This window comes from Agelaius phoeniceus, chromosome 1 (genome assembly GCF_051311805.1).
Source record: "Agelaius phoeniceus isolate bAgePho1 chromosome 1, bAgePho1.hap1, whole genome shotgun sequence".
NCBI lineage: Eukaryota > Metazoa > Chordata > Aves > Passeriformes > Icteridae > Agelaius > Agelaius phoeniceus.
Window position 1 is genome coordinate 110,460,435 of NC_135265.1, and position 12,596 is coordinate 110,473,030.

A 12,596-nucleotide genomic window follows, 5' to 3' on the forward strand; every position below is an offset into this window, starting at 1 on the left:
ATTTAAGGCTTAGAATCAGACAAAGTTATCAGAAGCTCTCTTTTTTTTTTTGTGTGTTAAGGTCAAATACTTTGATTTAAGAGTAACCAATGCTATCTTAAAGTGATACTTGCTAATTGACATGTGTACTGTAATCCTCCCTCCCACAGAGACAGTATTAGTTCATAAGCATTTTTAAAGAGTGTTAAAAACAGGATCCTATTTTAAAGAAAACTTACCTATATAAACAATTTATACAATGCATACACATGTTAAATCAGGTATCAGTTGTTACTAACAAACAAAACATTTAAGAAAGACAGCCACTTTGAGAATAAATATGAGGGTATAAAATCCTCAGTATACTTTTGGTTTCCTTATTAAAGGAACTTGAAAATTTGGGGAAGCTGTCCTTTCACTTTTTTAAACATTTCTCCTTCACTAACAGGAGGTGACTTTCTTACAGAAGTCAAAAGGCTAAAATTTACAGGACAGAGCACCTTGAATCTGTGCTTGGGACACTCTACCATCACAGTTTGCTGAGTATGGCAAGGGTATTTCTGGCTACACCAATATTAGCAAGTCACTGATAGGCCAAAGTTGATGAGTAGATTAAATACTGTGCAAAGGGTGCTCCTGTTGTGTCTACATTACATATCTTTTTGGGGTTCTACTTGAAATTAGATAGAATCTGTCCTCCTTAAATTAAGCAACCTCAACAGTGTGTGGTTTTACACTACCTGAAGGATTATGGTGTGTTCTGGTCCTTCACATCTCTGTTAGCACATGAAGGATGACTGATACGTGCACAGTAGAGAGCTCAGCTCAGTTTCTGTTTATCAGAATTGTTTTGCACATACTTCAGTAGATTAATTTCCTACCTGCACTGCTTCTCTAAGCAAGAAGGTTGACAAACACACAGCCTTCAGCTGGTTCATAAGCTACATAATTCCTAATTTCAGACAAAAACATGTATTGTAATAGGACTCTAAAAATGCAGTAGCAAATCCATGACTGAGCTTTTCAAGTTATAGAAGAATTCAAGAAGCTATTAATGTACTTTAAACTTCTGCATAAGCAAGGGACAGCTTATTTCTAAAGGGATGAAATACTAATCAATCCAATTTTCTGTTACAAATTCAATGGAATAGCCACTAAGTAAAGAAAGACGGATTAATTTAAAATGGACAGCATTTCACACCCCCTTAAGAAAAACTGTGCTTAGAAAGTAAGATATCAAAACAGAACTAAAGAATCACAGAACTGTTATAGTTGGAAGGGATCACTGTAGATCATCTACTCCAACCTCCCTGCCAAGCCAGGATCACCTCGAGCAGGTAAACAGGAACTGCCTGGGTGTGTTTGGAATGTCTCCAGAGAGGGAAACTCCACAACCTCCCTAGGCAGCCTGTTCCGGTGCTCTGCCATTCACAATGGAAAGAAGTTTTGCCTCATGTTGAAGCAGAACTTCTTGTATTTTAGCTTATGGCCACTGCTCCTCACAGAATCCCAGAACAGTTATCACCACAATATCATAACCATACATAATATGAGAATAATAAGAACATTATAACCAGAAGCAGTAAAACACAGAGCATGCCATGTGCACACATTCTGCTATACCACAATCAGATCATTTAATCATGCCTTTCTTCCTCTCTGTCCTTACCCTCACACATGCTGCTTCTAACACAAGAACTGAGAGTCAGCATGCAGTAACATTTTTTCCAGGCAGTAGGAAGAGGAAGTCACTCTTGGAATGAGGAACTGGACTCAGGCTTGTGGCCTGCTGGATCAGAATACACACAAAATAGTGCAGCAACAAAACCCACTGTGCCAACTTTCACTCAGGAAACACTGAGGATAATTCTGGTTTACAAGTTCCTTAACTGTCACAATAATTGGACCAAAATAGTTGCAACTAAGTGAATTAATTAACCTTTCAAGTGAATGCTTCATTTCCAATACTCTGCCTGGTTTTGTTTCCTAGATGCATTTTGAGAGCCTTTCACTAAAAGAAAGAGATAATTAACTTCAGAACTCTAAAGATGTGAGCATCTGCATTTACTATTTTTATCTCTGCTGCATTCTCACGGAGTTCATAAGCATTGTTAAACAAAATGAAAAACATTTATGAACAAGTTACAGTTGATAAGTTACTAAGACTCACCTGAAAATTAAGGCAGACTTTTAAAAAAGTAGCTTTTAAGCTGTTGCTATTTTTTGGGAAATGCAAAAATCTAACAAGAATGACAGTACAAACTTAATTTTCTTGCACTCTTTCCTCAGTGCATGACACGCAGAGGCTGCGGTCTGAGCTACATGTCAGAAACCAAACCTGACAAATGTCATTGCAGCACTATTCTGACAAGCAGTTCTCTGCAAACTGCTGTCCTGCACACTACTGTATTGACCAGCAGCTTGAAATGCATAGCTTATCTAAATTAAAAACAAACAAATTCCGCATAGTAAGTTAAAGCATCATAGCTAAAAAACTGTTGTTTCTCTTGAATGGTTATTCTCCAGTTTTCCTGCTGCTTCACGTGGCCATTTTGCCACATAAGCAGCTCGATTCCCACTCCTTCTTTGCACAGGTCTTACTCACAGAAACGTCAACAACAACAAAAAAAAAAAAGAAAAAAGAAAAAAGAAAAAAAAGCATAAATGATAAAGCTACAGGCAAGAGAAAGGAAAGCCCTGCAACTGAAATCACGATTAATGTTTCTGAAAGACTAGCCGTACTTTCAACGCCTGGCTACGGCAAGTGCGAAACCCAGTAGTCTACAGCAAGAGTCAGGCACCAGTACTACGGAGGTAACAGCAAAGTGGTTTTAATGGAAGACAAAAATCCCTCTGGAAGAGCTGAATTTACAGACACCTTCCTCTTCAGCCGTGGGATGCCTCCAGGAGAAGCCAAACTTCCCCGGTTCCGCAGACCGAATGAAACTAAGCTGACTTAACAGCTGTCACCCGCGACAACCCCGGCAAACGCGTGTCTCCGCCAAGCCTGTCACGGCTCCCGGTGACACCCGGGGACACCCGAAGGGGCGTCGGGCCCGTCCCGCGGGCGCAGCTCCGGCGGCCGCAGCCGTGCGGGACCCCCGGAGGCCGCGGGCGGAAGGGAGCGGCGGCGCCGCCTCCCCCGCCCCGTGTAAACAACGCGCTCCGCTCCCGGCACCGACCTTCCGAGGTGAGGCGGCAGAAGGGCCTGACGAGCTCGGCGAAGCTGAGGTTGTTCCTGCGGGTGAGCCGCTCCGCCTCCTCGCTGCACAGCGCGGCCACCAAGGGCACGAACGAGTCCTGGATGAACTCCTGCACCGACTGCACGCACTGGGCCATGGCCGCCGCTCGGGGCCGCCCGAGACGGCCCCGCCACCTTTCTCCGCAATTCTCCGGATTATTCCCTCCCTCTCTCGTTCCCTGGCCGCTGCCCGTCCGCGGCTCCCGCCCGGGCCCCGCTCAGCGCCCGCCGAGCGCCGCCATGTTGCGCCTCCGCCGAGCCCCTCGGGGAGCGCCCGCTCCCGGCGGCCCCCGCGCCCGCTCATGTGATTGGCCAAAGGGGCGGCACCGGGCCGGGAGGGGGAGGCGACGGTGGCCGGCCGGGGGGGGGGGGAGAGAGGGAGCACCCAACCCTCCCCCCCCGGAGCGGGCAGTTGGTGCGGTCCGGGCGGGGGGCGGTGCGGACCGTGGGATGCTCCAGGGGGATCCTGGCGCTGGGAAGCGGGTTTGGCCAGGGAACGAGAGAAACAATGCTGTCGGGTTTATTCAAAACAGACAAACAACAAAACAAACCAAAAGCCCAAAAATAACAACAAAAAGTGCCAAAATTACCCCGAAGCAAGAAAAATAGAGGGGGGGGAAAGCGCCCCGAAACAACAAAAAAAGCGCCAAAATAACTGTGAAACAAATCAAAACAATAAAATTGGAAAGTAAAAAACAACGAACACTCAAAGCAAAACAAACAAAAAAATTAAAAACAAAAATAAACCCAAAAAACACCAAAGCAAAAATTGCCAATATGACCCCAAAACAAAACTAAGGGGGGGAAAGTAAAAAAAAAAAACAAGAACAAAAATCCAAACCAAAACAAACAAAAAAAAACCCAAAGCAACAACTATAAAAACCCTAAAATAACCTCAAAGCAAAACAAGAAAAATACACAAAACAGCAACAAAAAAGCAAAACAATTATACCCCCCCCCCCAAAAAAGGGGGAGGGACAGAAATAAAAAACAACCACCAAAAAGGGGAAAGAAGCCCACCAAAATAACCCCAAAGCAAAAACCCCACACATGAATAAAAGTATACGCATCAAACCCATGAATGGTTAGCCATAAATTAAAACACAAGTTCCGCTTCAAGGTGAGGAAGAAGCGCTTTCCATTGAGGGTGGCAGAGCACTGGAACAGGTGCCCAGGGAAGACATGGAGTTTCCCTTTCTGGAGACATTGAAAACCCACCTGGACACATTCCACTGTCACCTGTGCCAGATAACTCTGCATTGGCAGGGGGGATGGATTAGATGACCTCCATTGGCCCCTTCCAACCCTAATAATTCTGTTAAAAAGTAAAGAGTTGCTGGGGTGTTCTCTGGCAGATCTGTCAGTGTATGGAAGACATTCAAACTGGGCAAAATAGCTTCATTTTTAAAGCTTTGCCCATTAAAGCATGATATTAAACAAAATCCTTGTGCATAGTGTGGTGGGCAGCTGTCCTAGGGGATTTCCTGGCACCAGGAAGCTGGTTTGTGGTGGGACAAGAGCTGGGATTTGGCCCCAAAAATCTCCTCCAAAGGAAAGCACTTCTGTCAGTTTTATTAAAAAAAAAATAAAAAAAGGAAAGAAACAAAACCCCCACAACAACAACCACCCCAACAAAGCAACAACAATAAAAGCAGAAAAAAGATCCCAAATAAAACCACCAAAAAACCACACAAACCCCCCCAGAATAGTTAACTTATGCACAGGAGGCTCCACTAGAACATGAGGAAGAACTTCTTGACAGTGTGGGTGAATCTGCTGTGATTTTCTAGAGAGGTTTGCAGTCTCCTTCACTAGAGATACTCAAGAACTGTGTGGATGCAATCCTGTGCCATGTGCTCCAGGCTGACCCTGCTTGAGCCAGGATGTTGGACCAGATGGCCACTGTGGTCCCTTCCAACCTGAGCCACTCAGTGACTCTGTTAAAAATTAAGGAGTTTTTGGGTGTTCTCTGGCAGACCTATTACTGCTCTGTTGTTTGCATGAAATTCAAATGGGATGAAATAGCTCCTTTTCCTTTTTTTTTTGATATTTGCATGTTAGAGCAGGATTATCACCCAAAGTCCTCTTGCATTTGTCACCTGAGGAAGGAAGTCATTTGGAAGACAACAGTGATAATCCATGGTGAAATAATTGATTTTGAACATGTTATTTACAAAAAAGTAGTATTGTAGTGGGGCTGATTTTTAACACCCTGCCAGGGACAGGGCTTGTAAACATCACAAAAAAACCCATCCTCTGTGAATGAAAAAGTAGTTTTTCATGTAGACAGTAAGAAAAAAAAAATCTAATAGGCCATACAAGTTGCTGTTGTTCAGGACTGGGTCCTGGGAATGTTATCTAAAAGCTACTAAATATTGCAGAAGAAAAGTTTTTTTTGCTTTGATAGATTATTAGAACAAGAGGAAAGCAAACTTCCACAATATTTATGGCTTATCCACATTTAGAAATTCCCCAGAGCTATTGCGAAATCATGTTTTCACAGATACTTAAAACTAGGACCTCCACACGGACAATTTGGGAAAATGGTGCTTGTCTCCCATTCCTCTTGATTTATTATTTCTGAACACTACATGAGCTACATCCAGTAGAGTGAAGTGGATCAGAACTCCTGATCCTGTGCACACATGACTTGAGGTTAAAAATTATTTTAAAATTCTGACCATCATCACATCCTTCTGGCAGGGATTCAAATTTTTATTTAAATTTCTGGCAGAGATTCAGATTTCATGTGGCTATTACCAATCTTCAGTAGCCACTACAGAACGAAAAATCATTCATTTAATTGTAATTGTGTTGGAGGATTTTTTTTATTATAGCAGGTCTAAACTTATATTTTTGTGCTCAGAATTTATTCTCTGTGAATGCAAACATGTTGTACAAATTTTCTTTTTACCCAGTATTAAAAATGTGGTGCTTAGAATGTCTCTGTCTTTGGACGATCTCTCCCAGTAGGACACTGTTTACAGGACCAGTTTTGTCACACTAGTTTAATGCTGCTCTGCCATCACATGGACTGCTCTCCCAAGACAAGGTAACAGAATCACAGAATCAATTAGGTTGGAAAAGACCTCTGAGATCATTGAGTCCAGTCTTTGACAGAACAACACCTTGTCAATTAAACCACAGCACCAAGTGCTATGTCCAGTCATTTCTTGAACACCTCCAGGGGTGGTGACTGAGAACCTTTTGATGCAGGCTCTCGGACTTGCCTGGAGTACTGCAGAGGGATGAACAACCCCATCTTCAATGAACACAGCAGCTCAGGGTGTTGTATCCCAGATCTCTTACTAAAAATTGGGGCAGTCAATTAGGATTCAAGTACCTTTATTTACAAGGCAGAAGATTCATTAGAAGGAATATAATAGGTGACTTGTAGCACCCTAAGTCTGGCAATGTGTGCACAACATTTTGCTTTCAGATTCTGACAATGTACAAATAGATGGGAAAGACAGTGGACAGAAATACAAAGGGATAATACAATGTCACAAATCCATGTTTTAACCATCTGAATTATTTAACTGAAAACCAGTTTCTCTGGTTATTGCAGAGAAAGCAGTGGATCAAAGGAAATGGTAACTGAACAGAAATCAGAGAGTATAGGATGGAAAGTGACAGGGGAGGCCTAATCAGGGAATAGAAAAAAGAACAAATAGTAAGAAAGTCATTAATAGATGAGAGCATGTCCACTGCTTCAATTGTAAGAATAACCAGAACGTGACTGTAAAATTTGGAGCTGAAACTGCTTAGCCTCTACCCTTTGCTGTTTCTTTGCTGCTGCCAGTTGTGCTTTTGTACTCCTTTGGTCTGGAAGCTTACCGAACTTGTAAGTTTTGCAATTCTTGTATGCAGCTAGGTCTTTCTGCTGAGCTCAGCTACTGCTGAAGAAGTTCATTTGAAAGGGTTTTTGCATCTGTTAATAAAATATTTGTATTATTGTGTAGGTTTAAAACACAGGAAAAAGAATATAGAATTGCAAGAGCTGCAATCTCAGATTGAATCCAATACTTTCATTTGTAGTCATTTAATATGGGAAGTAGCTGTTTCCCTGTGGTAGTTACAGGTTAAACTATGTCCTTGAAAGTTTACAACATGGATTCCCAGCTCCTTGCAAACTTCAACTGCACATTTGAATTTATGCTCAGTTCAAATTTCTGAGTTACAGAATTAATGTTTTTCACAGCAATCCTCTGCAGCCTAACTTGAAATGAAAATTTTAAAATTTAGCTAAAATCACACAAAAAGCTATCTATTGGAGGGGTGGAATTGGTTGGTTGAGGGTTTTTTGTAATAAACCACAGCAATACAAATAATTACAAGTTTGATACCAGCATGGATTTACAACCATAGATTTCAGCTGTTGTGTGGCAACTCCTCAAGGTTAATCTGGGACCCTGATTTTTCAATTTTTGGATTTGGTCATGACCTTCACAAATGTGAACAATGTGGTCATCTGTGCCAGCAGACACTGGTATGGAAGACGAATTGCTGCCAGAGCAAAGCTGTGGTTCCTGCATCTGCCATTCATCAGCAGCCCTCTAAGTTTCACTGCCTTCCACAAATGAGGAAAAGCTCATGAAATGCCCTTCTGCAGCTTGCAAGACAAAGGAAAAACAACACATGCACAGAAGAAAGAGGAACTCCTCCTAAGCTGAATCAACATCGCTTGTCCTTTCCCAAAAGACAAGGACAAAACCCAGTTCTGAAGGAAGATTTTAGACAGCAAAGCAGTAAGAACTGCTCCAGGGGCCTCAAGTGTGTATCAAGGCCAGGGTGGCTGGGACATGGTCCAGGTGATCCTCTGGACAGTCTGTTGGCTGAAGCAGAAGGTCAGATCTGAAGCTACAAGGATTAATGGGAAAGGTTTGCCCAGCCATGCTTCAAGGTGGTAGCAGGGATCAATCTCCTGCTCTCCTAAATCAATGGGACACTGTCCCTGACTACTGGGGATCCCAATGCCCTTGATGGGCACGGGATGGGAATCGGTGATCATGCAGTTCTCCTTCCAGGCATGATAATACAGCTCTTGATAATACAGTGAACAGCTCTGGGTATTCAGAGAGAGCTAGGAGTAGCTCCTGGTGATCCTGCTCTGGCTGGGAATTCCAAAGTAATCGTTCTCTATAACCTCTCTTTTGTTCCCCAGAACCAGCCATGTACCACCCCCCTGAATCAACCCAGGATTAGCAGTAATCTTCTGTTCTTTGCTGGTAACAAAAGAGAGAGACAAGTAGAAAAGAAGGAATTAAGTAAAACAAGTGTATCAAAACTCAGCAACACAGTCTTTGGATCCATTCACCACAAAACTTTGGACATTTATAAATATTGCCACTCTCCTTGTAAGAAAAAGTGAAGTTCTAACGCGCACTCTCTCACACACTCTCATACTTCTTTTTTCCTAATTATCTCAGATATTTCTACCTAAAGTCTGTCATCCTTGCTGCTTTCTTTGAAACTGTAATCAGATGATCTTCTGGGGGTCCCTTTGTCAGGGAAATTCCTGGGGTTGTTGCCTGCCACTTCCCGAACCTGAGTCCCTAAACTAACAAAGGACTAACAAACTCGTTCTTCATTTGTACTAATTTCTCCAAAGCTGTTCCATTTTTGCAGTCCTAGTCACATGCAAAAGCCCTACATGTAATGTGTCCCTATAACAAGGTGCCTACTGCAGTATTTATGACTTAGTGTGCGTGTATAGTATGAAGCTTTGATTTATTTATTTGATCCAAAGCAAACAGGTGTATTTTAGTGGATGGGAGGCAAGCACTGGTTACAGTATGCATACACATAAATGGATACAAATAGCTGAAAGTATAAATTAAAACTGATTAATTAAATCTGCTTCCTCAGATTCCACTCTGCTTTCACTGAGCTTATCTAGCAGAGGGATGTTAAATTTAAGCAGTAGAAAGATAAAGGCAAAAAATCGTCACTGGAGCAATAATTAGAGAAAAGACAGCTGGGAATGTGGAAATGCAAGTGGATATGTGATTTCATGAATAAACTATATCTGTTCACTTGAGGTGAATCCTTTTTTTTTCTTTTTCTTTTTCTTTTTTTTTTTTTTTAAGTCAAATGACAATGTGCTTTATGCAGAAGAATTTACCAAGGCATCTTAATACTACATTTTTTTCTCATCTTTTTCCTTAAAAGAGAGTCATGGCACATTATTGTTGTATCCAACCGGATTTTCTCTTCTATGTTCAACATATTTAAGTAATTATTCTTGGAGACAGAAGATGAAAATGAGCCAAAGAGTAGATTCTCACCAAGAAATCAGTATTTTCCTGGTTCAGAAAGAGTATTTTTTCTGAGGTTTTTTGATACATAAATACAGTGCTATATAGTGCAAAGTCATAAAATAATAATAAAATGCTGTGAGATGATAATATCAGTTTTCCATTGTTCACCAGATATTACTCCAGGGAATACAATCAATTTGAGATTTCCTGTCTTTCCTATGATTAGAATCACCTCTCTATCCTTCCACAAACATACTTTTACTACATTTAAGAGATCAACAAATAAAAAAGTCTAAACAAACTTTTCCTTGTCATTTAAAGAAATTTCGTCTTTGAATCATCAGTTCATATTTTCACTGCAAAATATATTTCAATGCATTGGAAATAACAGGTAGGCATAGTAGGGCCATTTTGAGCTTGACAGAGTTTACCAGTTGCAATAGTCAAGTAGATGCAATTCATCTGCCCCATCACAGGGGAAATGAATTTACAGAAATTTTTAAAACTGTCTTAATTATATGCTTAAAGATGTGAGAAGTAGTGTTTCCAAACAAATAATTTTTTATTTGGGTTCGAGTTAATAGAATTCACTGTATTCCTAGAAAGTGCCTTGTTTAGACTCTCTGTCACTGTAAATTTTTTTTTTTTTTCCAAAAAAAACGTCATTGAAGAGGAAGAGAAAAGCAAATGAGAAATGCTACTCAGGAGATTTATTATTTTTTTACTAATGACATTATCAAAAATGCTCTTGGGAAACGTTAAAGTTACATACTCCTTTTATTCTCTGTGCCTAGAAAGTTTAGTGAAATATGAAACTGTCCAAATAGCCTCTAAAATCTATAAGGTTTTCTCATTTTAATATATCTTTCAACCATAGTGCTTGTTAAACAAGATCAGCATTAAAAATAAATACTATTTATCTTAGGAGCCATCATGCATATTTTAGTCTATGATATTATTCAACATCTTAATTGCTGCATTATAATTTGAAGCACAAAGGAATGAATTCTGATCTGAATTATATCAAAAGCCACTGGATTTAGTGGGCAAGACATGATTGCTCCTATATTTTTGAAAGGATATAGGCCTCAGCTTGGGAAGAGATGGGGTCAAATTGGATAAAAAATCAGAGCACTGCACTCCAGCAGCTTCCAGCTATGCATAATGCAAACACATAAGAGATCCATCTTCCCTACTGAGAACTAGAATTGAATGCCTGATTATATTTTTACTGTTTGGGAAGGAAGGGAAATGGAGGAAGGAAAGGAGTGCAATAGATTCAGCATGACAATACTGGTTCCCAAATTAGAAAGCCCTGGCCAGAGGATATAATCACTTTTTCTTCCATGTCTTGTGTCCTGTACCAGACATGGCAAAGTAACATCCAAACTTTCAAACCACTTCTAAACAGCCTGCTTAAATTTTTGCATTTAGTAATTCTGTTTAATTCAGAAAGGTATTTCACATTCCTGACTTTTTCTACCCCCAAAATGCCAGCTGGTAGGAGATTTCAAAATTTCAACTCTTGTTCCAGTTTAAGGGGAAAAAAATTAACAAGGTCATTTCTTGAGGAACAGGAATTAACTGTTAGTTCTACACCTACTATACTTCATCAAAGTCATCTTATGCTCCTGAGCTGAGCCTGGCAAAGAGGTGTAATGTCACTAATCTGAGTGTGGTCACTGTGGCTCTGCCCTTCTAAGGCAATTTGAAGTTTTTGTAATAGCTTGTTTCCCCTTTCCCTCCTATTCATGATTCCCCAGGGCCTCTTTTCACTCTCTTGGTTCACTTTCCAAAAGCCCAGCCTGGTGAATCAATCAAACTGTCCAGATTCCTCAGCTAGGCACCAGGTCAGGCCTGCTGGTTCTTTCCAGGAAAAGTTTCTTCAGAGGAAGTTGCAGGGAAGATACACAGAAAAATTGAACATTTGGACAAGCATGCATTCTCACATGGAGGAAAATAATTTACTCATTCCAAATAATTCTACTTCAAATTCATCAGGAAAGCAGTGAGTGCTTTCACTCACTGGTCAGGCAATAAATACTGCATGGCAAAACAGTAGACAAATCTAGAAAGCTAAGCCAGCAGACATGGGTAACTACCTTGTAAAGAAACACAGGATGGAGAAAAACCCACACAGATGAAGAAAGCTGGACTTGGAAGGACAGTACTGCAAGGAAAAAGCATTGGTCTCAAATCTCAGTTTGATGAGGATGACAGGCAATACTCTGTAGGTAAATGAAGGAGAGGCAGGAGGGAAGGTCCTCCTGACTGAAGCGGGGTGGTCAGTGAATCTGTGTGGAAGCCACAGCAACAGATAGGATCAGAGCTTGATGCAAATATGAGGAATGGGGAAATCAAAATACTGAAGGAAGTTTCAAAAGTTTTCCTAAATGTTGATACCAAAAAGTAAATTTTGGGCACTGTATTGCCACTTTGCCATGAAAGAAGTGATTTCATAAATTAACAAAAGGATTTAAAACCTTCTCTTAAAATCCTAGCTATTGAAGATATCAGTACTTACTTGGTGGCTTATCTTTTCAGCCATCTTTTCTTATTCACAAGGGTTTTCCCTGGGGGAACTATAGTTTCTCAAGGTACAAGCAGAAGCAAGAAATTATACCATGATTTTATAAAACCAGCTTCATGTCAACACATGCTTTCACCAGGCACCATGTGTCTACTTCAATTGACCTTACCCAATTACTTAATTGTATGACTCACTCTAACAAAGGTTAAGACATTAAGGTTTTAGAAAGTTACACCAAATAATATACTTATCACAGATTACTTTCTCATATAATAGTGTCATTAAAATCAGGTAAATAGATGAAGGATCATGATGTAAATAAGCTCGCTGAAATTAAAATTCACGTTTCAAGGCAACAGCACTGCTGCCTGACATATGTGCATGGTGTAATGTCTCCTTTTTGGGAGTAGGAAATCCTTGCCTCTTTCTGACTTGCATAAATGACAGGAAACTCATATGAGGAAATCCTCTACAATCTTAGCATTTTCAACTAGGACAAGGGAACAAAGAGGAAAGGCAACTTGATGTGCTCTTTTCAGGTCAATCAACAAACATCCATTGTTGTGCTTCAACATGTAGCCTCAAT

The 12,596-nt window shown here is 40.7% G+C and overlaps 1 protein-coding gene across 4 annotated transcripts in view; it reads right to left on the minus strand.

The window, feature by feature from the left end:
- The window catches only part of TRAPPC8 (trafficking protein particle complex subunit 8), a 52,734-nt gene extending 49,206 nt beyond the window's left edge, over positions 1-3,528 (minus strand). For all 4 annotated transcript variants that reach the window (XM_054628274.2, XM_054628256.2, XM_054628248.2 and 1 more), the window contains exon 1: positions 3,162-3,528. In XM_054628274.2, the coding sequence (XP_054484249.2) occupies positions 3,162-3,318 (157 nt within the window). In that variant the 5' untranslated portion in view covers positions 3,319-3,528. The remainder of the gene's footprint in view (positions 1-3,161) is intronic.
- Between the last annotated feature and the right edge of the window lie 9,068 nt (positions 3,529-12,596).